General features: G+C 42.4%; 2 protein-coding genes and 1 long non-coding RNA gene across 10 annotated transcripts in view; 1 reads left to right on the forward strand and 2 right to left on the reverse strand.

Annotated features, from left to right (window-relative positions):
* On the reverse strand, nt 1–25,676 carry UBXN2A (UBX domain protein 2A). 6 transcript variants are annotated; one of them, XM_023924324.2, is made up of 9 exons: nt 25,265–25,676; nt 20,098–20,363; nt 19,693–19,877; nt 14,170–14,223; nt 12,612–12,747; nt 10,760–10,869; nt 9,060–9,200; nt 4,157–4,321; nt 1–1,326 (listed from the first exon to the last, which is right to left on the reverse strand). In XM_023924324.2, the coding sequence occupies exons 4-9, from the start codon at nt 14,208–14,210 to the stop codon at nt 1,038–1,040; spliced, it is 882 nt and encodes a 293-aa protein (XP_023780092.2). In that variant the 5' UTR covers nt 14,211–14,223; nt 19,693–19,877; nt 20,098–20,363; nt 25,265–25,676; the 3' UTR covers nt 1–1,037. The 6 variants fall into 6 exon arrangements, with proteins under 6 accessions (XP_023780092.2, XP_023780093.2, XP_086731827.1 ...); XM_023924325.2 differs by lacking the exon at nt 20,098–20,363 and having other exon boundaries at nt 25,265–25,670; XM_086875701.1 differs by lacking the exons at nt 19,693–19,877; nt 20,098–20,363; nt 25,265–25,676 and adding an exon at nt 17,955–18,780.
* LOC147654586 (uncharacterized) lies at nt 6,590–8,597 on the reverse strand. Its single transcript, XR_015282705.1, has 2 exons — nt 8,523–8,597; nt 6,590–6,754 (listed from the first exon to the last, which is right to left on the reverse strand). It is a non-coding gene; the product is annotated as an uncharacterized LOC147654586 (long non-coding RNA).
* The window catches only part of ATAD2B (ATPase family AAA domain containing 2B), a 76,191-nt gene continuing 74,277 nt past the window's right edge, over nt 25,602–27,515 (forward strand). Inside the window, exon 1 of one of the 3 annotated variants that reach the window (XM_086875684.1) lies at nt 25,602–26,231. In XM_086875684.1, the coding sequence (XP_086731810.1) occupies nt 26,076–26,231 (156 nt within the window). In that variant the 5' untranslated portion in view covers nt 25,602–26,075. The remainder of the gene's footprint in view (nt 26,232–27,515) is intronic. The other 2 variants (XM_086875685.1, XM_086875686.1) reach the window with 2 other exon arrangements.

A 27,515-nucleotide genomic window follows, 5' to 3' on the forward strand; every position in this document is an offset into this window, starting at 1 on the left:
TTAAGTCTTTATGGTTTTTTTCTCTTTTAGCAAAAGACAGAATAGTTGGCTACAAACTTTATGCCATGAGTACATGAATAGCAAAATAAAAGGTTTTGGATGGAAATGGAGTAAAGTGGAGAGAAAAACTTCAGTTTTCAAGTAAGGATTTTCAACATCATCTTTGAAACTTGACCACATGCAATTAGTGTCTCCGTCAGCTGAGCAGTTCAGGACAGAGGCAGATGAATAGTACAAAAACAACTGTGTCCCTCTAAACTACTACTCCTGCTTGCTGATAGCCAAAAAAAGCTGAAGTTTCTGTGTGATGAAGCCACAAGTGGGTCCCTACGCTAATGAGCTAGGTAGTTTAACATCACCTGATCTGCAAGACACTCGTAGCAGCCCAAAAGAAGCAGAAACCACTTCAACCATTGATAAGAACCATTCCTTCAGAGCTTACTTTGAGGCACTTCATATGCAGTATGCACTAGACTACCTCATTTGTATCTTCTCACACATGCACCTACCACCATGTGCAGACTTGACAGAACATTATTACAATGCAGATCTCGTGATAAAAGTTGCATCCTGAAGATTTCAAGTTACAGTTCAAATGTGAGCTCGCCTGCAGTACTGGTTGTTGAAAAGTTACTGTGAGAAGAATGCAAACTGCAGCAGTTTCCACTACAATATAAGTGAAACATTTTACTTCAGTCCAAAGTGCAAAAATAAATACTATTTTTCCTTAAAAGGTGCTATCAGTAGTTAAGTCTCAGAGAACTGTTCCACCTAGACCCACTTATTAAAGAACTAAGAAGCTTTTTACCTAAGCAAATTCTAAGGGTGATCTGCTGTAGTTACCTGCTACATTACACAGCCAGGCTCTGACCACCCAATTTAGCTGAAAATACCTCTATTACAGCAGATGACAGCACAGCACCCTTTCTGCTCTCTAAGAGCACAGTGCATGAGGATGTGAGGGCATCCACATATTGCTGGTTACATTTTTGGTTTTGCCTAGTTCACCCTGCAGATAATTTTTGGTCAGTTGAAAGCTAATTTGATCTTGTACTATTGATAGCATTTTTTTGCTCATTCTTGAGTTGTCCATTAGGTGTAGCAGCAGTTTTGTAGTCATTGTCAGGTGCTTTTATCACTAAGAGTGTGAATGGTTCAGTTGTTTTCCGAAGTCTCTGAACAACAACAGCATTTTGCAACTTTGCTTCCTCAAGTGTGAGCGTCTCATCCTGCAGCTCTCGAAAAGGCAGGGAGGTCGTCAGTGTGAAGGGAACACTTTCCTCAGATCCTTGATACTTTGTTATGAAGTCTCTGACGTGGCTGATTCTGAGTAGAGAGAAAGAAAACTCAGCGTTAGTTTCGGCACTGCAATCCCCACACACGTGCTTAATACACGCAGCCACCATGGGACAGGAATGAAACACCACTTCATGAAATGCCTGACAGCAGAGTACTGGAGCAATATAGATGAGCTGTCCTGATACAGCCATCCAATATAGATGAGGTATCCTGAAATGCCTGATCCACTTGGGAGGCAAGGACCAAGGCCTGCAATGCTCTGTGAGTACTCCCAAGGGGACAAGGATGAGTATCTTCTTCTGAGCACTCAAACGTACCATTCTGGCTCAGATGGTAGTTACACAAACCTACCATTTCCTAACCAGCTGGTGGAGCTCTTACCTGAGGGTTCTGTAGCCAAGAGCTAGACTAAAGATGCCTCCAGTGTGTGGTTCATGTAGTGGAACCATAATAAAAATAAAGAAAAAGGGTTTGCAAAAACTATTTGGACAGCTGATACATTGACTAGGTCTAAGTATAGTCCCATCCTCCCAAAGCAGGGGCACAGTGAATTCATTACAAATTAAATCTGTCTGTGAAGAGCCTTGCAACAACTGAGCAAGACAGAAGTTTTGCTGTGGAAGAATCAGGATCGACTAATTTCATTAGAAAATGAAGATGGGAAGGTATGAATAAAATTAACACAGTGTCAATGTCTATCCTCTGGTCCTGAGGCCAACTGGCAGATTGGCTCCCGGCAGATTCCTAAATTCATCCATCCTTTCTCTCCACCATGCACACACAGGGTCTCCCAAGAGATTTCCTGTCTCCTGGGAACAGTCAGGGACCTGAGCAAACCTCTAGACCACGGATGGCTAAGTATTGACTGAGGAAGTGCTGGCTGGGGCTTGGGGCAATGCCATTCTAACAGTTTAGCAGCACAGATTAGCCACACTCACCAGGACAGACACAGCCATCAAAACAAAAACTAATTCCTGTGCACACAAGCCTCAACACAAAGGCACTACTTGGTCTTGTAAGCCAAAAGCCTGAAAAAACTCAAGCAGGACTAAATTTTTGGTTGGACATTTACAGGTGTCTACACATATTATATCAAATTGCATTGGTTTCAAGAGCAACTCAGGCAATTAGGCACCAGCTCCCTGCTTCAGGGTGAACAAGTTCCTTTCCAGGCACCATACCTCATGCTCCAGAGTCACACAAACGTAGTAAGTGCCAAAGAAGGGACACAACTCAATCCAGGACACAGCTCTGTCTGCTATTCCTACAGCTCTGCTCTCCTAGTTGCTGCACCCTCATGTCTCAATTCCCCACACTGCAACACTACAATGCTTCGTGTGCTTCTGCTCCAATCTTTCACCAGTAATCAACTCATATCTAAGGCAGCAGTTACTGTGGCACCTACACAATCTAACTGCAAAAAGCTAAAAGTCATCAAATTTACACAGACACTGGGTAATATGCTGCATATGTGCTACATACCATTAATCTATACCTTAGTTAACAAGTAGCTGACTGTCATGTGCACTGAAAGGAGTGTTGTGTATGCCATCATCATGCTTAAGGATACATACTCTAAAAGGATTTTCCTCTAGTTTTTATCAGGTTATACACAAGCACTGTGTACAGCACAAACGTGCTGGTCTTGTGGCAAGAGGCAATGTTATAGAATACTTGTTGCATAGTACTTCAAAAAGAGCATTACACCACTAAAGCTGTTCTGCTTATCTCAGATGGTTTTTTCCTCTCAAAAGCACTTAGCAGCTGCTCAAACTGCTATTTACTATGAAGACAAAAAGCTAAATAGACTTAAGTGTGTGGGACTTGGAATAATTGAGATATGAAGCCCTTCAATTAAGTTTTTATAATTAAAATAGCAATCTACCCTTCAGCAGTACATCACAACAGTGTTTCAGTTCATATCTCAGGCCACTAACAGCAATAAATTAATATAAGTCAAAGAAAACACTACAGTTATTAACCTCCAACAGCTGAATTTCCCTTCTGACCAGCCACAGACATACACAGTTTATCTTGACAGCAGCCTGAGTTGTATTAAATCTGTGATACCTTTAAATTGCTTCAGAGAAGCACAGGCAACGTATCCTTTCCACATGACATGACTATAGCACTGCAGTCATTTCTCAAATTCGGATTTGAGAAAGGTTTCTAAAGACAGTAGCTCTACAATTTAATGGTAAAGTGTTAATCCCACTTTCTCAAAGCTCCTGCATACAGGTGCTGTGCTGACACCTTCTGACATTATCCTCATTTCTAAGCCTCTTTGGGAACCAGAAATTTTATTAATTAAAAATTAAACATAACGTGCATTCTATTCTGTCCATGTTGACATGCAGGGGATGAAAATTCCTGCCCAGTGCACAACTCCAACCCTCCCCAGAGGTTTCTCTGACTTAACTCTAAGTCCGTTTTTCCAGCTCCCACCTGTGGTGCTGCATATGCCTAATGACTAGCAGGCTTTTTACTAAGCCATTTGTTCCACATGTAGATGTTTTGTGAGAGATCTATCATGTTAAAAGCTATTTCTTCTAGTAATGAGAAATATGTATATCTTAACTTTCACTAACCTACAAAGAACTACAGTTTCCTCAGATTTTCCTTTACACTCAGTTATGAGCTGACTTTCAACAGTTCACATTTCTCTTATGCTCTTCTCTTGTCAGCTAAAAGATTTCTCAAAATTTCAAAGGTTTTCCAGACACAAATGAAGGGCAGTCCAATGCTAAGTGAACTGAGAAGGTAGATCAGTCATAGAAATTAAGGACTTAAATGTACAGGCATTAAGACAAATAGTTCAGATGCAAATACGTATGACAGTGGTAAAAAAAAAACATACCTGTGAGAAACATTGAATTTCTGAATTATCCTTTCCCCATCAGCTAACCAGATCTGGACATTGGTGATAGGCTCCAAATTATTCAAGGGCACTAAAGGCAGGTGTCTTTTGTCATCAGGTCCTGGATGGTCATCTCTCACTTTAGAAATTATCTTTGGAGTAGCACTGAAAAGAAAAGCCATATGTGGTTATAGCTTCTGTGTATACATGCAAACTCAAACTTCCCTCCAGACCTCTGCTTCTGGAGCTTTCTGCCCCATAGCAGAATGCACTGATGACTTTTTATTTTAATAAATATAGGAGCACTGACATAAATATCAGCTTTTTTCTTTATTTTTTTCCTACACACATGCTGTTATTTTCACTTAGACTAAAACATACTAAAGAATTTAAGTTTGCTTGTCAAGTTTAACATTTCTGTAAGATGAAAAGGAACTTTAAATATCAGAGGATTAATATACAAGAGACAAAACTGTCTGAAGATTCTTCATGCATTTTTGTACTCTTATCACACAGGTGAAACTTTAAGGGGGTTGAGAATTGAATTTGCATACTCAAAGTTAATTTTCAGTGTAATGTGATTACAGTAATTCAATTTAACTGAATGTTGTTAGCCTTGATTTAGACTCCAGCATCATCTATCTCAGCTTAGAAGAATTACTCATCTATCAGAAAAATTGACTTAACGTGAAAAATCCAGACTGATGCACACAGCAGTTGGATTTTTTTTTTTTTTCTTTCCTAAGGCATTTTCAACAGCTGACCCAACCACAGGGGCAAAGATTCATAAAATGACTTGACAGAATACATGGACCTCAGTCCAAGCACATGGTCTTAAAAAACAAACAATAAAAAAACTGCTGGCAAAAAATTTTGTTCTTCAGAAATGTTTAGAGCTTAGTGCTTCTTTCATGACTAAGCTTGTTCAGCATGTACAGCTTAAGTCCTCATTGGGCCTGATCCAATGGGCACATTCTCAGCTCCTGTGAGTATAACCAGATGATTGCTTGCATAACAATAGCAGTGATTTAAGGAGTTACCATTTCTCCTCTGAGCTCAGCTGTGGTCACAGACTACATAAGCACCACATGGCAGTTTGCAGAAAAGCTGTCTTTGCACAGAAAATTGGTGAGTTACAGTTTCTTGATAGAGACGTGGGTAACTGATATCCATAGAGTAACAGTCTTAACTATACTGCACATCCGCTTTGCAGACAAACCCCGTTTTCTTGTACTTTCTGTATTAGTTTATTCATAAGGCAGAAAAGTCACAGCTAATTTATCATTAGCTAATGACTTAATATGTTCAGGCTAATAAAGCTGGAGTCTTAAGCACAAGTTTAGTCAGAGGTATTTCAAAAATTCTTATTGCCAAGTTCTGCCCTAACTTCTAGGATACGAGCCAGTAGAGGCAATTTTTGTATCTTCCACAGAAACTCACAGAAAGAATAAGAATCAAGAAATCTCATTTCCAAGTGAGCAATAAGAGATTTTTACTGTAACTGGAGACGGTAAGAGGTACAGAACTGTTTTGCATTACACAGAAATCAGCTGGGGCACAAGAACTTGGCACCAACAAATTAAAAGAGCACAGCTGTAAAATATTCTGGCATTACTAGTACAGGTGATGTACTAACACCCACCTGCCTCACTATCTCACAAACAGCTTCTGCTCATGTTTGACCTCAGTATGAAATAAAACTTAATTGCCCTCCAGATCAGTAATAAAACCTTGAGTACCAGCAACATAATGTTAAACAGTTTTGCAAGCAGAGGGAAAAAAAATAAAAATTAAATTTCAAGTCATACTTCAGTCCAGTAATGCCCAGCTCTTGCTGTCTCCCTGTTTAGTTGCTGGTTCAGACACTGCAGAACTCATGTGAGTGAGCTGCCTCCAGGACAGCAGAGGTGCTCAGCCATGGCATTTGGCTCAGGATGGGCTGGGCTACATCAGTCACAGCTGTATTGAATGGACACAGATTTTGGTGTCATTCCCAAACCAACTTCCCTCAATCACACCTCCATATGGAGCAGGCACTGGAGGTGATTCTTTCAACAGCAAGCGTCTGCAAGACTGAAGCCAACACATTAAGTGAAGCTTTAAGAGAAAGTTAGAACATCTGTATTCACCAAGATTTAAAGCACTTCTATAGTAAAAGTAAAAACTTTTCTCTTGCAGAGCTGACAGATAAAGCCATCTAGTGGTGGGAGCTTTGACTAAAGCCAAAACCCAAGAATCTAAGTCTTATTACCCTGCAATTGAAGCATTGTAACTCCTTTCACAGCTTATTCCCTTTATAAGATTACCAACAGAAGATGTAAACTATAAATCAAAGAGACATTAAGAGCATCCTGTCAAATTTCTGATGAAAAAAAGCCCAGCAGTTAGGTATCATGCCTTACACTGACTGATGCTTAAGCAGCTTGACACACAATGCTTTACCCTAATGAGGTTACAGAGCAAGCTTGCTTTGCTACAAGGGATTTCAGTCAATAGTTTAATTACCATGTTTCTGAGGCTGTCTCAAAGATGCACAGATTAGCTCAACAGAAAAGTGGGATTGCAAATCTAGTCATAATCCCAAATGATGAAATTCAGCTGGACAGTGATAGATAAAACAGAGTATATCAATTAGTTACACAGGTTCATAAGGTACATTGGAAAATTTTGATATGTCTTACTTACTTCTCCTGTAGAACAAAAAGGCAGAGGATCTAGCCTGTCTGAGCTGTATCAACATATATGTTATTTCTAGATCCTTCAACAAAACTTTTGAGAACTAGTCAACAGACATTACAAAATGGTTCATCCATCCACAAAATCCCTCCACTTGGGAACACTGAGAGTATACAGTATTAATTTTATAGGTTTATCTGCTAAGCAGAGGTTTAGCTAGGCTATGAGCTGAAGTAAACTCTTCAGTCTTTTGTCTCTCTCATTTCTGACTAATCACACAAATGTAACTGTGGAAAAGTTCTATAGCTTAAAACTTGTTCCAGGTCTCAGCCAGCTCTGTTGCTACCCCACAAAGCTTTTCTGCTGCAAGTGTGGTATATTCATGAAATGGACATTTATTAACAGCAGGAAGTGAGCACCACTTAATGGAGTAGAACACTTATGGCTCATGTTCCCAACATCAGCAAAAATATTTACTTGTCTTTAAGGAAAAGGCGTTGATAGCATAGCACAGAAGAGACAAGCAAGAGCAGGAAAAAATAAAAAATGCTGAGCAAGTTGTAGAATGTTTCAGTGTACAAGACCAGTCAACCGAAATTCACAGATTAGCATGTTTCTGAAACCTAACTTGCCTACTGGGAAGCAAGATCATTACTTGCTGTAGGCATGGCAGAGCACAACAAGGGACTGAACAACCTAGCATTTAGCACTGGTTAGCAACAGAAACCCAGCACACTGAAGATCATTTTGGTTTTGTTTCGAACAGTCTACTTGTAGATAAAATAAGGTTAAGTTCTTGACCCCTGTTTGCTCAGGATTTCCATGCCACTAAAAGCAAGTCTCACTGATTTCTCAACACAAGGTTTTCCCCATTGTGTCTACTCAAGCATGGAGCAACTGAACGGACTGTACCACAGAAACAGATGAAACTCATAAAACAGATACTTGCTTCTCTGAGTCAGCCTGGAACCACTCTCCCTTTATCACTGTTTTGCTCTGCACATTATCTTCTTTCCCTGCCTCAGCTGTTCCTGCCCAGGTCAGGCTCTCCCTCAGCACAAGCTCTGGGCCTTAGCAGCCAAACCCTTCCCACTTTAATGAAACAAGCTGTTCACCTAAGGCTGCACCACAGCTTAGGAACCCCAGCCTGCAGGTCACTCAGCAGTGCCGCCTGTGATGCCTCCTGTAGGCCCCTTGTCACTGAACATGCTCTGTTCCCTAGGCCAAAGCCTACTTTCATTTGCACACAAATCTTGCATGACAGGGATATGTCAAGCAGATAATGTGGTTTGACATTGGTGAAGTAAGAAAAAGTTACAGGGATCAAATAAATGAACTCCTGGCCTGTTGCTCTACAACAGCCTTCCAAAGCACAGTAATTGTTTGGTGGTAAATCAAGTCCAGTTTTAGCACTGGCACGAGGGGCTGACACTCCCCAACTACAAATGAGATGTGGATCACTGTATAAGGCTAAAATGCCTTACTGCAATAAATGCATGGTTAATTACTGAATTTTAAGAGAATGCAAAATAACCTCTTATTTCTTCAGTTCTCTTTATAGGATTATCATACTCCCCCCCTCTTCTCAAACTATTGCTCATACAGCTTAAAAAGAGATTATTTTCTCTAAAATCACAGAATAGAAGAGCGACAGTATTTCAGCTGGAAACAGTTCTGCTAATATTGAGACCTTGAACAAAGAAAGCCAAGAGCTTCCCGGCTGTACCAACACAGCAACATGTCCAGTGGATTGTGGCAGCCAATTATCCCCCAAGCTCCATGGAGAGACACCAAGATGCCTGCAGGATGGAGCACTCACACTGTCAGCAGATGCTGGAGGAAAGCAGCTTGTTCAGCCTGTGGAAGAGATGGTGGTGGTTGTAGGGCACCTAAAAGCAGCCTGCCAGGGTCTGCAAGAGGGGGTCATGCTTGTTATGGTAGACAAATTCCAATGAGAGGCATTCAGATTGGACATAAGGAAAAAATTCTTTCCCGTAAGGACAGCCCAGCACTCAAGAAGGCTGCACAGCCTCTGCTCTTATGGTATTTCAAGACCAAATTGGATAAAAGCCAGAATAACCTCACCTGTCCCCACAGATGACCCTGCTTTGAGAAGGAGCTTAGATTAGAAAACTCCAGAGATTACCTCCCACCTGAATTTTGATACTTCACCATAGGTAGTGTCACCCTTCAGCTACTCAATCACAGATCACATCAGCCTACTCACCTTCCTAATCTGTAACCATGTCCAGAAAAGGGATGAAACATTGGCTTTTTTGACGACAAATACACCTTATCTTTTTTATCTTCCACTTTCACTTCTACTTCCTCCTTATCAAAAGCCTTTTGCAGCTCAAAAGGCAGTTCCCTTAAGAAAAAAAAAACAAAATGTCAAAAAAAAGTACTATACTGTTTTCAGTATACAAAATAGACCAATGATTAATACCTGATCAACACTTGGCCTTTCAAGGATGATGCTTTTAAAAACACAACTTCACAAGTATTTACTAAGAGTTAAGTGCATGGCATACAAATAACTTCAAGCTCCTGAACTGCAAATTAACTAGAAAGTATATAATAAAAAAAACCCTATTATGCAAGTTGTTGAATGGTGTTCAAATTTACTCAGCAGTTACCACTCTAAACACATAATGTGTAGGAAGGTTCAGTGTCGCTATACACTGCTGCAAAGAGTTCAATTACTTTATCCGCATAGTAAAACAAAAAGGCTTTTAAAGAAGAAGAACTGATTTTAGACACAATGTATTTATTGACAAACACAGATCTCAGCTTTTAAAAATTATATCATTAATAGCTCCACTCTTTAGTGCAGTAACACCACCCCAGTAATGATTTAATCACATTAAGCAGAACACAACAATGCCTTTGTCTCTGAGCTCTGATGCAGATAGTACAATTTTGGGTGGTGGGGCTCAGCTGGCACAGGGGCTGTACTAAATGCTTCTCTACCATCAATGGTTATGCAGAAACCATCTCATAATTAGCATCTTCACAGGCATTAGTGTAATAAAAGTTGCTAACTTTTGATGAATGCACACAAAGGGCTTGAAACAGTGCCGTTACTTGCTATTACAACTAACAGTCGACAGCCATGCAGGAGAAATAGTGTATAATTAGTATTTTTGATGGCCTAGCAAAATATGGAAAATAAAAATATAATGACTTAGTAATTTCACATGCTTGATAAGGAGGTATTAAATAACCTTATCCATAAAATTATATTCTCTCCATTTGTATGGGGTGAGAAAACAGACTACAAATTAAAGGCTCAAAATAACACTGGTTAGTATGGTCAAACTCCTTTTTTAAAGCAACAGCTGCAAACAATAGCAGAAATCAGGACAGCACATTAACCTTTAATATAGGGAAAAATATAAGACAGCTATTAACACAGGAATTTACATATGATTGTTACATATACACGTATATATACCAAGTTTGTACTTGGAAAAATGTCAGAAATTTAAGACTGATCATAGTTGCTTGATGCTACATAGAACATCTGTGCCCATTTAAGGCTTTTCATCAACAAAAAGAAAACAAGAATCGTAAAACCAGAAATGCTCAACCCCGTGTGCATGGAGTTCATTAGTCAAAATACCATTTGATCTGTAGCTCTTATTGGGCACTGATTTATTCTTTATTTCACTGTGTACCTGCTGTGCCCCCTACCAACACTAGCTTTTATGTATTCATCAGCAACTGTACAACTACTGCCACTGAGAGCTATGTTGAACCTGTTGATGTTCCAACAGCCATTAGCGCTGCAGGAAAAGGACCGGCAGGGCCTGCGCTCCTACAGGGATGCTGCAGTGCAGCAAAGCCACATAAAAAATTTAGAGCATAAGCTAAGTGCTACCCAAAGCATATTAGCTCAGCCTGGTTAAGAACCCAAAACTCGCTTACCCCTTTTTAACCGACTCCAAGAACTGCTGGTTTGCAACATCAGTGTAGCTCCGAAGTTCACCATCATTTACCGTAAACCCATTTTTCCAAAGTTTAATGATTACATCAACCTACAGAGTAAGAACAATTCTCATTACAACAGTGGTGAAAAAGAAGGTTGGTATACCCATATACCCTGTGATTATAAATCATCCACTTCATGGACTAAAAATACTGAGAGCAGGCTCACTGTAATCTGCCTTGGCCCCATGCCAACAGGCACAGCAACTGCAAGGGGTGACATTTCTAAGTACATTGTGTCAATCTGGGATAGAAACAAACCTTCCTCCAATCATTCTGGATTCCTAGGTCAAGAACACTCCTTCAATTCAGCAGAGGAAAGAAAAAAAAAAAAAAAAAAGAGCTGGACTATCCCAGCCAGCTGCAACTCTTCAAGAGCTAATTTGAGAGCATACATGCATGGTGTTGGAACACCAACGGCCAGAATAGCCCAGCTGGGGATTTATTAGGGTAAAGCCTCGTTCTGATCATTCAGGAGGATTTTCTCAAAGTAAAGGCATTGAGATGATGCATGCAAAAGCCTTTCACTCAGGAAATGAAGCAAGTATCAGAAAACTTACTTTCAGACAATCATACACTTATGTTACCGTGGAATTCCTGTGTATTCAAAACCTTGGTGGTTAAGGGAATGAAAAAATAAATTCCTTAACTTTGCCAGAAATCATCCACTACTCCAACTTGTAGCCTTTGCAATGTTTACAGAAATCTCTCCAACTGTAAGACGGATATTTGGGATTGTATTTTCATATTAATGCATCATGCCATTAAAGGAAGCATTTGGTTATTGAGGTCTGATCCCTGTAATAACATTGTCTTGACAGATACTCAGCCACAAATGCAGAATTCACCTCAGCTGAAAATTAATTTGAATGAGGCTTGATAGTACCTGACAAGTTTCGGGTTTTTAGGTTACTTTTTTTTTTTTTTGACTTGTTAGGTGATTGCTACATAAACAAACAGCACGTACAAACTGCTGAATAGAATTCCTTGTCTTTCAGTTGGGTAATCTGTCAGAAGAAGTAGACAGCACTCAGCAAGATTAGATTTCATTAAAAACTCTTGTGTCTCATGGCACCAATGCATATGGAAAGAGTTCTAATTATGGGAAGGCTCCTCTACAGTGAGCCAGTATGCAAATTCAACATGGACTAATTATTCCACACCAACTTCCCATTTAAGCATTGACACAAGTAATGCCAAGGAACACTATTTCAGGAGTGCAATTTAAGATATTGCTCCTGACACTTAATTTCTTCCAGGGTCAATTAAGGATCCAGGAACATAATTTCTAGTAATGCCCACTCCAAATTTCTTCTTGTCATCTTTGTTCTACATGGCCTTTTCTCCCTCCCCTTACCTGTCTTTGATGAGTAATAGAAAAACACGAAAAGGACAGAATCATTGAGACACAAACCCACACCGAACATCCCACTACAACCATAATTATATGAATAACACCAAATGAAAAATATTTGGGCTATGCCTCTGCATGAAAAGGCTGCAGCTCCTTAAATAACTTCTTATGTAACAGTATTTGTCATTCCTTGAACTCCTGCTCACCTCACTCTCCTTACTAATAAAGCAGAAATGCATTAGCCAATGCCAGCATCAATTCTAGAATGACTCTAAACCGACTATAAAGCAGTAAGAGCCAAAAGCCCAGCAGTCAATTCTGTGTGCATTTTTTTACTGATGTACTGCAAAAGACTGCTGGACTTCTGGTATCTGCTTTCCAAAATATTCCTGGAGTGCTGTTATAACAAACATGAGTGTTTTTTTCTTCACTGCCTACCTGGTTCTTGACTTTAGTTGGGGGCACACACATAGCACCAACCTTCTGAGCTTCTTCAAATAGGTTATCTACAAAGTAGTCACAGTTTTGTTCTGTACCGTTCAAAATCTGATCATCGGTTCCTGATTTACACACCCTACAGAACAAAGACAGAAGCAAAAGTGATTCCTCAGAGGACACATTAGCAGACAAGTAGGTATCTCAGAAGCTCAGTACCAAGAAATATAGAAGGCATACTCCCCTGCACCTGGATTACCCAGTTTATTGAGTACAAAACATCGAGTCAACTTCACATTGTGCCTTTTCTATGAACTTCTTACCAAATCTCTAATTGCTACTATTTGCACTTCAAAAGCCCAAGCTAAAGAACATCATCAGAAAAGATGAACTAATCTATGCAAAGCTTCTAAACTTGGTATCAGAGCAAGGAATCCAAGTTAGATGATTCATACTTCTAACCATCATATATCTAGCTGCACACCAATGAAGGGCTTTCCTTAAAGCAATTCCATGATTCAAGCTTGGATTCCTTTGCTGTAAGTTTAAAAAAAACACAATCAAATTGCCCTAAGATTTCAAGCCCAACTTGAACCTCCCCATTCCTAGCACAGTTGCAGAACCACCATTAATGATTTGGAAAGTGCATTAGGGAAACTCAAGTGACTCAACACCACTGGAGCACACTGAAGAAATACGATAGAAGAATCCTTCAACACTGTGGAGAGTGCCAGGGTATTAAAAAAGATGCATCAACCACACCTTTTTATAGAACATTGTATATGTGACATCTAGCTGTTTCTGTCAGATTTTCACCAATCAAAATGCAGAAATATGCAACCTGAATTATTATCTTAGTATAGGTTCTTTGAATAATAAAAAGATTATGCAGCTTTTCATAAACATTGCAGAAGTTATTCCTATGGGAGATTCAGAAAAGTCTATTTTAAGCAATTCAGAAAATAAAAACCCCAGCTCCTGAAAATAATATCCAATTTTACATAAAACTCTGCACTGAATTCAAGAACAGCAATACTTACTGAAATGGTAATTAGATATATTTGCATAAAATGGAATTGTTTGCAGAGCACCTATGCAACACTAAGAATCCCTGAAGATTAACATCTTAAACAAAAGAAAACCTCAACAACTTTAAAGAATAAATTTCAAAACTAGACTGTCCCCATTTTAGTTTTCTAATAGAACAAAAGAAACTTGAAGCATTAATGTAGGTATTCACAATGCTTTACCTCAGGAACAGAACTGGAAAAGCAAACACCTCCATATCAGATGCAGGGCTGCATAGTGAGTTCACAGTTTGAAAGGCTGCCTTGCTATTTTAAATAAAAATATTTACACAGCTTCTTGCATCTAGGAAACATTTCAGGTATATGAAAAACCTTTCAGCAAAACAACAGGAATCTTTTCAGTATATGTGAAGCAGATGAATATAGTAAAAATATTATGGTTTAGAATTTAACATAAAGTTTGAAAAGTAATGACAGGACATAAACAGTGGTGGGAAAGGAATACAAAAAAAATGGGAAGAGCTGGCACCTACCATTCTTTCTTTACAGTTTTGATATTGTCCATGTTTTTCATTCTGGTGCTTCCCCTAATTGCAAAAAGAAAATGCTTTAAAACCAAACCAAAACAAAACGCTTATCACACTTTGCCTCCTTTTGTAGCTGAAGCACTCCTTATATTTTTTGTTGTGTTGATAATACATTTAATCAGACACCTCAACTTCCCCACCAAGTCTCCAGATGGTTCTTTGTTTTCCTGCAGTTTCTAATTTAACGACACATGAACCACACATCTGTTCCAGATGTTCACAAGCAAGGTTACTTTTTCATAAATGTACAAAATACATTTCACAATAATAACAGTGTGATGTGAAAATACATGTCCATACTTCTGCAAAGAGAGGAAAAAAATATCCCATTCCTTTCCTGAGTGGCACAGTTTTAACTTCCCTGATTTTACACAGCATTATGAGATGGTTGCAGAAAAACTGCACTGCCACTGCAGGCATTTGAGTGACCTTCACCTTAACCGTGCATTACTTAAAGGAGCGAGATTTGTCAGGTTGCCCTTCCTACCTCACCTCAAGACATTGCTGCAGCAACTCAGAAACTGTGAATTATCATTTCTGGCCTACTGTCAGCTGGCATGAAAATCCTGGATTTGTAAGTACTAAATATGATACAGGATTAGTCTGCTGAGTCTAAAGAAATTAAGAATCCCACACTGATCTCACTACAGTCACTTTTGAATGCTCTGAAAAAAAGTCACAGAAACTCACTAAAAGCCAGAAACTCCCAAAAACAACTTTAAAAATAAAATCACTCTACAACTGAAAAAACTCACAGGAAAACAGACATTTTTAAGTTGCAACTGTGTTCAGAGAATTATCCCTGGCAACCACTGGTTACAGAGATGACGGTCTGCTCCCGGAAGGTTCAGGACGAAGTTATGACATTGAGTGTGGTTTTTAGAGAGTATCAAACTAAGCAGTGACAGCTATCACACTCCTGAACAAAGCAGTGTGCACAGCATTACTATTGTGAATTTTAAGTGATTTTGAGATTTAACAAGATATGGAGTTTAGGGGAAAACAACATTCACTACAGCACTAATAAAAAAAAAAAAAACCCATCACATGCAGTACTAATTCATGCTCCTTGGGACTTTAATACTGGTATTCTTTCACCTTTAAAGTTAAAATCCATGTGAGTTACATTCTGTAGAAAAATATATAAGCCTCGAAAAAAACCCTACAACGGTCAACTTTAAATTTAAGTGGTGCTGTTACACATTAAGTCAAAACATAGTTTGCACCCCTTTGACATTTCATACAAGATGAGGTGTAGTCTTTTTTTTTTTTTCCCCACAAATGTTCTGCCAGAGCCCTACATCCAGCAGGCAAGCCTATGCTGGTACATGATGATGTTATATGCATATCTGTTTGCTGGTCTTTGAACTCTGTACTGCACTTGGGGAAAAAAGAGAACTCTCAGTATCAAGTGAGCAGAGTGAAACTAGAATGCTTAAAAAAGTGCAGTTTTTTCAAACTTCTCTCAAATTCAGTTTTCACACACTCTGGCACATAGAGGTTTTTTTATGTTTAACCCAAAGTAACTCTTTGTGGTTTGCGTTAATGTGCTTATCTTCTAATCTTTCACTCCAGAAGGCTACTCCCCAAAGCAACAAGAGCCACCTCCTGCCATCTGCTTTTGTTGATCCTCTGTGACTTGTCATCAGAGCTGTTAAAAAGAAACAGACACAATGAAGCAGCTCTTCAAATTAGCTCTTTGGCTACATTAGGCTGGCCTCAAATGTGCATGAATAGTATTCAAAACTGGTCAGTTGTGAAAGCTGCTGTTCCTTCTAAAGTACAACAGCAATTACACTTGGAAGAAATGTTTGTGTTAATCTCTCTAGGTGAAGAATCATCCTATACAGCATATTGATGTTTATTATGGCCAAAAGCCATTAGGACATAGTGATCAGAACGCACAGCAAGCACTTTAGCTCAGCATGTCAACCCAGCCAGCACAAACCACCTCCTCTCACCAACTTCTGACAGACATCCCTAGCTGCTGTTTAAAATGTTAAGAATTTTGGTACGTAATTTTTGCGTCAGTGGCAAAAAGTACCTCAGAACTGAACTACCACCTCCAGAAACTAAATTTAAAACTTGGGAAGAAGCTGCAAATGTCAGCAGCCTACCACAGTTACATCTATTAATTTGGGTTAGGATACTCCTGGCCATTGCCACACAGCCCCAGCGACTTTCCAGCCCCACGAAAATGAGCCACTGACCTAGGGGCAGCCTTTCACAGCCAGGGCTTCCAAACAGGCAGCCCTCAATAGGCATAGTTGTTTTGGCAAATAATTTTATGGTCAATACTTTTGAGCCCACACTTCCAGTTATTTTAACAAAGAAAAACAAAACATAAATTATTTGTGAGGCTTTTCTTGCTGTGAAGGGCAGAAATACACACAGAAGTACATGCAATCCCCTCCCCTGAAAGCCTGCTAACCCCTTACCAACTTTGGCAGAACAAACTCTCCAGTTGAGAGCTGCCTGTAGCACAGCACAGAAATTACAGCTGAAAATTGCACTGCACCGTGCCACAGAGAAACAGGAGGCTGCAGAGAAATGGCAAGTACAAATTAATAGCGAGATGAACATCAAACCTAATGGCCTGAATGTGACTGATGTGCTCAGGTACAAACTACAGCATTCATGCTTCCTCTCCAGCTGGCTAAAGGAGCTGTGCACTCGGAAAGAAACCTGTCCCCAACCTTGATGTCCATGTGTTAGAAAGATAAATTACTTGTCTGTAGAACTGCCTTAAGGTTTAGGACTTGATATGATTCAACGATCTCAGACCTAAGGGGAGGTTAGCAAAGCTTGGGAAGAAGGATGTACCACTGATGGTGGACACAAAGAATGCACAATTTACAGGCCACAAGGACATTGGGCAGAACTTCCATAATAAGGAAGAAACAAATAAAGCTAGCTCAGCAGCTGTGCTGAAATCACTTCCAGGTGAGTAAAAGGTAATTCTGGAAGGGCAAAATCCCGACCAGCAACTCACAGACCACCAACTCAAGAAAACCACCTGCCTAAAAGAAGAGAAAGACTGAGCATGCAGGCTACTTACCATGAAAACCAAGGGAATAATTTAACCAATAAAAGACAAAATAGTCATTAAAAAGGTAACTATGTAAACTTGTAGCCAGTAAACATCAATGTCTATGTTTGCTAAAATGTATAAAGAGTGAGAAGTTTTGATAGTCGTTGTGATGGCCTTGTGGATTTACCACCCAGCCCTTCTTTCTGCTCAGAACTGCAAATAAATCAAGTACCTTGGCTCTGTGAGTGGATTAGTCTCATGCACAGCAGGTCAAAGAATCTATTTTGGGACAACCCCGCGGCTGCGACACCTGAACTCACCCGCACCCCACGAACAAGGCCGGGCACACGCTCCGCGCCTCCGGCCGCTGCCAAACCCGCCCGCCGAGCGCGGCCCCCGCCCCGGCGGCCGGCCAGGAGGTATTTTTAGGCGATGAAGCAATACCGCGGTACCGACGCGGAGGCGGAACGCCCAGGGAGCCTCAGAAAGGTCCAGGCCAGGCCTCCCCCGAGGGTCGCTCCTGCTGCGGGACGCGGCCGACTCGGAGCGGGGCGAAGCCCAGGGCGAAGGCGGCGGGGAGGCTCAGCCCGCCCGCCCCAGGGACGGCCGCGGACAAAGTCCGAGCGCCGGCAGGAGGCGAGGGAGCGCCGGTTCTGCAGAACGCAGTGCCCCTGGCCGGCCTGTCCCGCAGTGAACTCACCCGCCCGTCCCGCAGCGCACAGCCCGGCCGCCCGCCGCGGAACTCCTCGCTGTCCCGCCTTGAGCGGCGCAGGCGCGGCAGCGCCGGGCGGGGCGGCCAGAGCCCCGCCCCGGTACCGCGGGGGGAGCGAGGGGTGTCCGTAAGGATCCGCACCCGCTGTGCCCGGGGACGGCGGCTGCCCCGGGGTTACGCTCTCCTGCCTTGCTCTCTCCTACACTGTCCTCTGGGGAGAGGCGAGGGCTGGGGTACTTGTGGCTCTGCACGGCCCACCTTTAAGAGCCGGACCCCCCGCGCCGCTGCGGCGGTGCCCGGGCAGGACCTGGCGCAGCATAGCAGAGATAAACAGCCCTGCCTGGCCTGAGCCTGCGAAGGCAGCTCTGTCCCGATTGCAGAACAAAGAACACGGTCTATGTGTCCGTCTGTCAAGCCGCGGCATTTACAACAGTGGGGAATGGTGTCTGTGTTTGGGCACCCGCGCCCCCCCGCACGCTGAGCCCTTTGGAGAGCGGGAATGGCTCATTGTGCGGCGGGCTCATTATGGGCGAGTGTTGACATATGTGAAAAGGAGCTCAGCCGAGGCCTCGCACCGAGGACAAAAGAGCGGCGCGGCGTCTGGGAAGCAGAGCTCCCGAGGGTGGATCAGACGGGAAAAAGGGATGGGATCGTCGGGGAGGGGAGAAGGCATGAGCCGAGTTCCCTGCGCTGTGTTGGGCCTTGGAGAAGCTTCTCTCTGCGGGACGAGGAGGTCCCGTGGTGGTGCCAGGAGCTACCCAAGCATCCAAGACCAACACGGCGGAGAAGCTGCCAGCCCCTAGGAGCAGAGTGAACCCTTGCACTTGTGGGCTGTTTAATAAGGGTTGGGTTTTTCCCTCCCCCCCCCCCCCCCCAATAATTAGCGATGCATTGTAAAGCATTTAGTATTAACCTAACCTGAACAGCCACAACTATCTAATTCACACTAATTAATGGGAAATCTACTGCGAATTTACAAGTGCGATCAAAGGTAATTCTAAAAGCAGAGGTAATACTTTATTGAGTGTCGTCTTCACGTGGGACACGTTTCTGCAATCCCTTAATCGCAACAATTAAAATCACATTGTTCAGAACTATTAAAATAATATGCTTAGTCTCAAAGTTCAGTGATGAGTGAGTAACAGAAGTAAATCTGACACTTGACAGCTATAATTTCCCCTTATAATGCACGTCACAATGCAATGATCCTTCTGAAGGCAGTTTGGATTAATTGATAAGTTTTAACTGGATGACATCTAATTAGCGCTTCTATTTAGGAATCTTCAGGGAAGATAGTAAGAAATTTGCCTTTTGTTTTGGTTAAAATACATGAAGTCTTATATTTCAAACCACAGATTCCTGAGATTCTATTCTCCCTGGTTTTGTTTAAGGTTTAAAATAATTCGACATTTTCGCATAGAAGGTACTTGTTTGTTTTAAGCGTTACTGATTCTATTAAATAGTTTTTATATATTTAGAACTTAAACCATTAATATCATGACCCTGTAGAAGTAAAGGAATTGACAAAACCCTAAGCTAAAACATCAGGAAGTTGTTTTGCAGTGCTGGACTGTTTTAAATTTTCTTTCAATATTTTAAATACACTGTCTCTGTTTCATTAAGTACTCAATTTCATTAATATGCTTAACCCTTTCCTGGGGGCCCTTTCAGCAACAATTTGACACACCCAGAGGTAAGCATAGAAGGAGATGAGGTTTGGACTTACCTGATGTAATGGTGCAGGCGTCTTGGCTGCAATCACTTACTGATTTGGAAGACTAGGTCTATTACTGGAAATCAGAGTACAGCTGGAGACATGCTGACCTAGTACAATAGGAATCAGTGTCCTAGGGAATTCAGTGTTTTCTTAAAAGCTCTTCTAAGCAGTGCTGTCCTCCCTCAGAAGTCAAACTGTTGACAAAGCATAGGAGTAACAAAAATATTAAGAAAGATCTGCAGCTCTTGTATAATGTAAAAAATATTTTATTTAAAGCTGGAAATTTTCAAGTTACAGTGTTGTTACAATGAAGACATCACCAAAAACCTTTTAGACTCTGTGCATTTAGTACAGCTTATTCTCTGGCAGTACACTAGATGAACGGAAGCAAATCAAAACCGGTCCTTTTCTTACCGTGTGGTGAATAGAAGCGAACAGCCTGTGTTTCAGCAGCCTGTGTCTGCTGAAATACCTCTAACAGGGTATTCACGAGATGAATACAACCATCTCATGCCCCTTTGTCAGGAGAGATCAGATGCACTGGTGTAGAAGATAGTGACAACCCTCGAACTTGTTTTATAATGTAGAAGTGAATCTCAGTGTTGACAAAGTAAAGCAGTGTTTTAGCTGTCACTGCCAGTCCTGTCAAGGTCACAGGAGAATCAGCATACACAGGGCATCTAAAAACAAGCAGAAAATTAATTTTTAAGGGATATTTTTAAACCTTATATTTAACAAGGTTAGCCTATGCCAGAGGACACTGTCAGCTACCTATAATTAAACATCAGCTGTATTGATTGACCTTCACTTGAGAGAGAAGCTGTTGCCTGAAGCCTTTTTAAAGTGTGTGCACACAGAGCAGGAACACACTGTGAGAGAACTGGGACTGCAAAATAAATATGAGAACAGGGTCTGGTTATCTGGTTAATGGCAATTCCACTAAGACAGCATGTTCCTCTGCATAGGATGAATGGTCCTTGAAGGAATGTTAAACCTTCTATGCTGCCACACATGGGGGAGTAGCTTAAGGAACCAATGTTTCTAGGAAGTCAGCTAAGCACTGGAAAAGCAAGTCATTGTTTCATGGGTGAATCAGCATTCATGACAAGGGTATTATCCCCATGCATTGAAAGGAGTATCCACGTGTTGCTGGACTCTTGGACTGTAAATGCACAAGAAAATTGAATATAGCTTCAATTTTAAAATTAGTGAGAAATGCATAAGCCCATGAAAAATTCAAGGCAGCCTGAGCAACTGTTTGTACCAGATAACACACGTTTGGAAGTAATGTATCATGAATTCTCAAAGACACTTTTTAGTGAAACTACATTGATGACATGGTAGTGTATTTTATGAGCTGATTCTTGGACCTGTAACAAAAAAACACACTTTAAAAGCTAAGATTGTATATGAGGACTAGGGAGATTTATGAACCAATAATGTTTTTGATAGACTTGCCATGTGATCCTAATCAAGCCATTATGCATTTGAATGGTGCTGAAGCTTATCTACACATGTGTTCATAAATGCCTATTTTTATTGTGAGCATTTTAGGACAGAGTCTGGTTTTTACTACAAAGCTATACATCACCCAGCATAGTAACAGGCTGGTGGTGCTACTTTCATATGATTAATGATCATAAGCACCAAAGTGAGATGATTTGCCACTTTTGTCCAAGATGGAAGTAATTTACAGCCTGAATGATAGTGAAAAACAGACCCTGCAGATGCCTGGCTGCAATATCATCAGCCTATGAGTTTCACACAATTATTATTATTAGAAAAACTATCTACTGTGACCTTAGCTCAACAGGCAAAATGTTATGGAAGCTAATGGCCAGATGTGATGGGAAGATAATTTTGAAATATTAGGAGGTGAGTTTTACCACTCCCTTTTAATGTTATCTAAGAAACCTACTCTCTGATCCCGCTTCAAGTTGCACTGATGTTATCTAGTGTGGAAAACAATCTTTAGATAGGTATGGTGATAATGGCACTGGACATTAACTATTTAATTTGAAATCATAACTATAATCCATTTTTAAATAACAATGGTAGTCTTCGAATAATGAGCCTTCTTTAATAACATAGCAAAATGCCTGCAATTTGGAGTGATTGTATTACATTCTGTGTTCAAGGTTGTACCAATCCTGAGTAGTGAACACTGCTTGTTTGAAGTTTCCAAACTTATATCCCATGGGCCTGTCTTCATAATGGACAGTTCTCAAAGAATAACCACATAATCTTAATTTCCTAACATGCCCCTCAGGAAAAGGCTTAGGGTGCATTTACAAAAGCAAGATCTCTTGTGAATCTTTTTTTATTTCAAGATTCAACTGAAACCAGGAGGAGCTGACAGCATGATTGAGAGGCGCACATATGAGCTTATAAATAGAGGCCTGAAAAGATGATTTGATTTCCATTCTTTGGAATGTTACTGCTATTCAGAGATACTGCAAAGTAATCTCTGGTAAATTGCCTATGATTGAAGCAAATGGTAACTCGCTGACTAGAGCCAGCCTTTGGTCCTTACTAGGAAGAAACTCTTTGCAAAAGTTCTGAGTAAGGGATGAAGGACTTTTGCTTTTGTTGTAATTCCTGATTTCCTGGTAAAACAGGGACATGAGACAACAAAATCTTCATCTCCGAATATTTCTTGTGTCATTAAAAATAATTCATGTAGCAAACAAGGTTTTCCATCCTGGGTAATTTTTAAACATCTTTTTACATTATTATGTCCCAAAATGAGTTTATTCCCCAACTGTTTTTTAATGGAAAGAGGCTCTTTTGCTCAAGTCATTTTTCATATTTTTCCAATTTCCCAGTGGTGTACCTGCCTTGGCAGATGGTGTGGCCTCTTCTTAATACATTTTTCAGATACCTTAATCTCTTTTCTGAACAACTGGAGATAAAAGGACATTGAATACTGCTGTAAGCTTCAGCATTCATTATAAACTTGTTCTATTTGAAATATGGTCCTTCCCAATGGCATTTATTTGGAGAAGCATTTAGACATCTGTCTCTAAGACTAAACTACAAATGTCGAAACTGAATGAGTTCTACAATTTAGTTGTTTTTTGTTTTTTTTTAATGTAATACTTAGTGGAATGTGCCTTCAGTCCTTCCCCCCTTAATTTTTTCATTGTCACTACTCAGAGTTCTTACTTTTTTTTCCCCATTTCCCACACGTAGTGTGCTGAAGGAAGTTTAAATAGATTTTTAATGCTGTTCTGTCTTCATATGACACTTGAACCAACAACAGATAGAAAAAATGGGAACAAGTAAGTTTTTGGATTAGTGAAATTACTCTAAATCCCTTTCTAGAGTAATTCATCTTTCATTGTAAAACCGCAGTTAAATCTCTAAGTATGTGTGATATAAAATATTAATCCTATGTTAACGTGTTCTCTGCATTAAAAAAAAAAAATCCAATCAAAGCTACCAAGCAAATCTTGTAACTTATGATTGATTTATTTATATTGTTAGCACTAAAAATGGTGATGAGGCTGACATGGAAGCTATAAAGCCATAAGCTATTTGAGTCAAAATAACCAGCCACACCTTCTAGGACGAGCAAGACAACTAAGAAACCTGTAAATAAAACCATCTGTGAAAAACAACACAGGGAGTAAACACTCAAAATGAAGCATGTCTTTCCGTGTTTCCTATCATGCTAACATAATGAAAATGAAGCACTACAAATGTTCAGAGCAGAGATCAGGGATTTTTAGCTACATCAATCTCTCCACAGTAGTCCCTCTGGCATCATAAAGAGTGCTCTCTGGGTATGGCTCACAGGAATGAGATCAGAACACACACACAAACAGACATACACACACACACACAAAAAAAAAAAAAAAAAAAAAAAAAGCACAACTGTGGTACACATATATAGCAAATATAAATAACTTTTGAGTTGGGGAATTTCTGTTATTTCAAGCAGGTCTGGACAGGCACCCAGGAAAATAAATTTGCTTTTATATTGACTAAATTCATTTTACTTTTTAAAAGTCGTAAGTATTCATGAGAGGAGTGCTGGTTTGAATCAGGCATGTTGCAAGCAGATGTTATGCAAGCTTCCCCAAACACCCCTGCCAATGACTGCAATCCTGAGTTATGACATTGACTGTAACTGCTGCAGCCTGGGCCCTTTTTTGGGCCACTCATCTGTTGGTTTTCCCAAAATGGGGATATTTTTGTGACGAGTACAAAAACTTGAAGATCAACATTTGTTTCCAGACCAAGAGAATTTGAAAACCATATCTGAATTTCATGGCCTTTTAGTACTACAGGACAGAAATTATAACTTATTATCATATATCATTATATATGATGTGATACTGTTACTGAACATATCTCCTGGTGTTTAGTATGGGGCAGTCTCTTGCGGTTTCCTTTTATTCCTACTTTTGAAGGCTTAAAGGATGTGATTTCCAAATACCATTCACAAAACCCCTTGTAGGTTTTTAATTAAAAAACTCCTTTAGCCTACAAGTGTATGAAATGACTACATCCCTTCATAACCTTTAAACAAATAAATGAAGAAACAAAGGATATACAACCTACCAAAACCAATCTCACAGAGCAGAACTACTCTACTTTTAAAAGACACTGGAGATTCTGGGACAGGAGATGAAGTACTGTTACAAATACAGATTACAAGCTCTAAATAGAGAATGTCAGATGAGACATTACAGTTCCTACCCCTGAAATGCACTGTATTTTGGAGTATCTCATAAAACTAAAAATTTGCTGCTATTCACAGTAAGATTTTTTTTTTTTTTTTTGCTTGGATACTTAAAAAGCTGATTTTCTTATTATATAACCTGATGTCATTGTTGCATGTTTTCTATTTTTAAGTACACATTCTACCATCCTTTTACAGACTGTAATATTGAAAAGAAACGTGGGAGTATGCAGGTAAAACAGAATAACAGTTTTTAAAAATTATTGTTCTAACTAAAAGATTATCACGCTTTTCGTTTTTAGAAAATAAAAGTACTTTGATAAAGCTTGCCTAAGGCTAACAGTCAGAACTGTGTGCTCAGTAATTTCATGATAGTATTCTTTTTGGTTAAAGAAGCAAGAGGCACTGAAATGACTTGCCCAGCAGTGCCAAACCAGTCAGTGTGAAAATTTAAAGGCTGAGACTTTGTCACCTACAGCTGTATGCTTGTGTTCCTCAGCTACGTTTCTTTCACAAGGCTTTTGGTTTCAGGGCTTATGGGCAGGCACTGCGGTAAGTTCTGTATAGGGCAACAAGTGGTGAGAGAATGATCCTTATATCGGCCAGAAGTGATTGGGTTCGTGAATAGGCTGAAAGGTTATAGTTCGTGAGTAATCTGAAAAGCATTTAGGCATCCTGTGTAGGGTAATGCGTTGTATTCTTCGTCCCTCTGACATGCATCTGTGATAAGGAGGGAAGTGGGGAGAGATGAGCTTTCCAAGGACCGAGCAAAGAACACGAAGTGTTTTGAGACAAAACACAGGGGACGTTCCCTGTGACCGGCGCGATGGGAGAAGCACGGGCGCACTCCCGATAGCCTGGATATCAAGGGGATTTCTTAATAGTGAGGCTCACCAGACTGTGAGAAGACTTTTCCACAGGAAATTATGGAGATCTCATCCTTGAGAGATCTGTTCGCCCAAGCTGTCCGGTCAGGTCCTAGCAAGAGCCTCCGTGGGCGAGCAGAGCCGACGGCTCCAGCCCCCCAGGACGGGCGGCTAAGCCTCCTCCCGGGTGCCAGCGCTGCCCTTCACTCCCGCGGCCCCGCAGAGCCGCTCCCCCTGCCCTTGAACTCCTCAGCCCTCAGCTCAACCCTCAGGGGGCGGCGGCGGCGGCTCCCCCGCCCTACGGGGTCACGCCGGGCCAGGCCCGCCCGGCGGCTCTCCAGGCCGCGGCGGGGCCGTGAGGCTGTGAATGCGCTCGGTCCTCGCTGCGGAGCCGGAGCAGCTCCCCAGGGACCCGCGGCCGCCGCCGCCTCCCCCGGGCCGAGCCGGGCCGGGCCGGGCCCATAGAGCGCGCGGCGCCGGGATAGAACGGCCGCACCGGGGCCGCAGCGCCCCCCGGCGGCGGCTGGCGGGGGCGGCGCGGAGCGAGCAGAGAAAGGGAGCAGGGACAGTAATGGCGGCCAGTTAGAGCCGGGCTGAGCCTGAGAGGCGGCGGCGACAGCGGCGGGAGGAGCCGGCGCGGCTCCGGCTGCGTCTCTGCCTGGCAGAGCGGCTTCCCCGGAGGGCTTTTCTTCCTTCCTCCCTCCTCCCCCCTTTCCCCCTCTCCCTCCCCTTCCCCTCCCTGCCCGAGCCCCCGCCTGTCCGCCCTCCCTCCCTCCTCCCTCCGCGCCGGCGGCGGCGGCGGCGGCGGCGGCACCCCCGTGTCCCCCCTCGCCGGGGCCATGGTGAACACCAGGAAGAGCTCTCTGCGCCCCCTGGGCAAAGCGGCGGCCGCGGCGGCTGGGGCCGGCAGCCATTTCATCTCGTCCCGCACCCGCTCTTCTAAGAGGGGCACCAAGGCAGATGCGGCCGGGCTGGAGGAGGCGGCGGCAGCGCGGGTGAGGACCAGGGGTCCACGGGGGACCGGAGGGAGGGAGGCAGCGAGGCCGGGGAATCGCTGGGGACAGCGCCGCTGGTGCCGGGTGCGGGGGGGCCGTGGGCACGGGAGCCGGCGGGGGGCGGGTGCCGAGACGGCTGTCGGCTGTCGGAGGGACGGTGGGGCCGGCGGGCAGCCCGCGGCGAGGAGGCACCGCGGAGCCGGCAGGGACGCGGGGGGCGGCTGCGGAGAACCGCAGTCCCTGTGGGGCCAGCGCCGGGGCGGCGGGGGCCGCTGACAGGGGCGGGGGCGGCGGGGACACGGGCGGTGGAGCGGCCGCGGTGCCGGTGCCCGGCGGGGCCGGCGGCGGGCGGGGGGCCGGCGGGGTCCGGCGGCGCGGGGCTCCCCCTGCGGCCGCGCCCGGCGCTGCCGCCGCCAGACAAAAGTTGGGAGCTGCGCCCGCAGCAACTTCGCAATAAACCTCGGCCCGGGTTTGGTTTGTGTGTGCATGTGTGTGTGTGTATTTTGTTTTTTCCCCCTCCTCCTTTCCCCTAAATGACCTCGATTCGGCTGGCGGCTGCGACGGGAGGAAGTTGGTGTTCGGGAAAGCCCCCCGCCCCGGTTTTTTTGCACGGAGGGTGTGATTTTTGCCGTCAAGTTTAAGTTGAGTGCTTTCCCAGCCGAACTCGCTGTGGTACCTTTGGTTAGACGAGCTAACTGCAAGTGAAATTCTACGGCCCAATTTAGAGAATTAACATTTGGTAAATACTAACTGCAAGAAAGAATTCGAGGGTCTCCTTTCTTCGTTGTCTCTAAACAGCTCTGTTGTCAAAACCTGCATTTTTTGTTTTTAATTATCGAAGAATCACAGAATCAATGAGGTTGCCAAAGACCTCTGAGATCATCGAGTCCGACCTATCACCGATCACCGCCTTGTCAACCAGACCATGGCACCGAGTGCCACATCCAGGCTTCCCTTAAACAGCTCCAGGGCCGGTGTCTCCACCGCCTCCCTGGGAAGCCCGTTCCCAATGTTTAATGATCCTTTCTGTGAAGAAATGCCTCCCACAGGAGGAATTGTAGGCAGGACTTTTTCTTTGGTTGATGAAACTTCACGTATTGCTTTAAAGATTTTAACTACTATTGATTGCTGCCTGATTTGCGTGTGTATTATAAAAGCAATGCAAATAAGGAAGTGAAATTTGAGGGTCTGTGTGTTTGACAGTCCCACACCAACTGACCACGTCCCTGCCGTGCAAAGGAGAAAGTTAATCAGCTGAGTAAGAAAACAGCAGCAGCAGACTGA

Source organism: Cyanistes caeruleus, chromosome 2, assembly GCF_971803275.1.
Source record: "Cyanistes caeruleus chromosome 2, bCyaCae1.hap1.1, whole genome shotgun sequence".
In the NCBI taxonomy this organism is placed as follows: Eukaryota; Metazoa; Chordata; class Aves; order Passeriformes; family Paridae; genus Cyanistes; species Cyanistes caeruleus.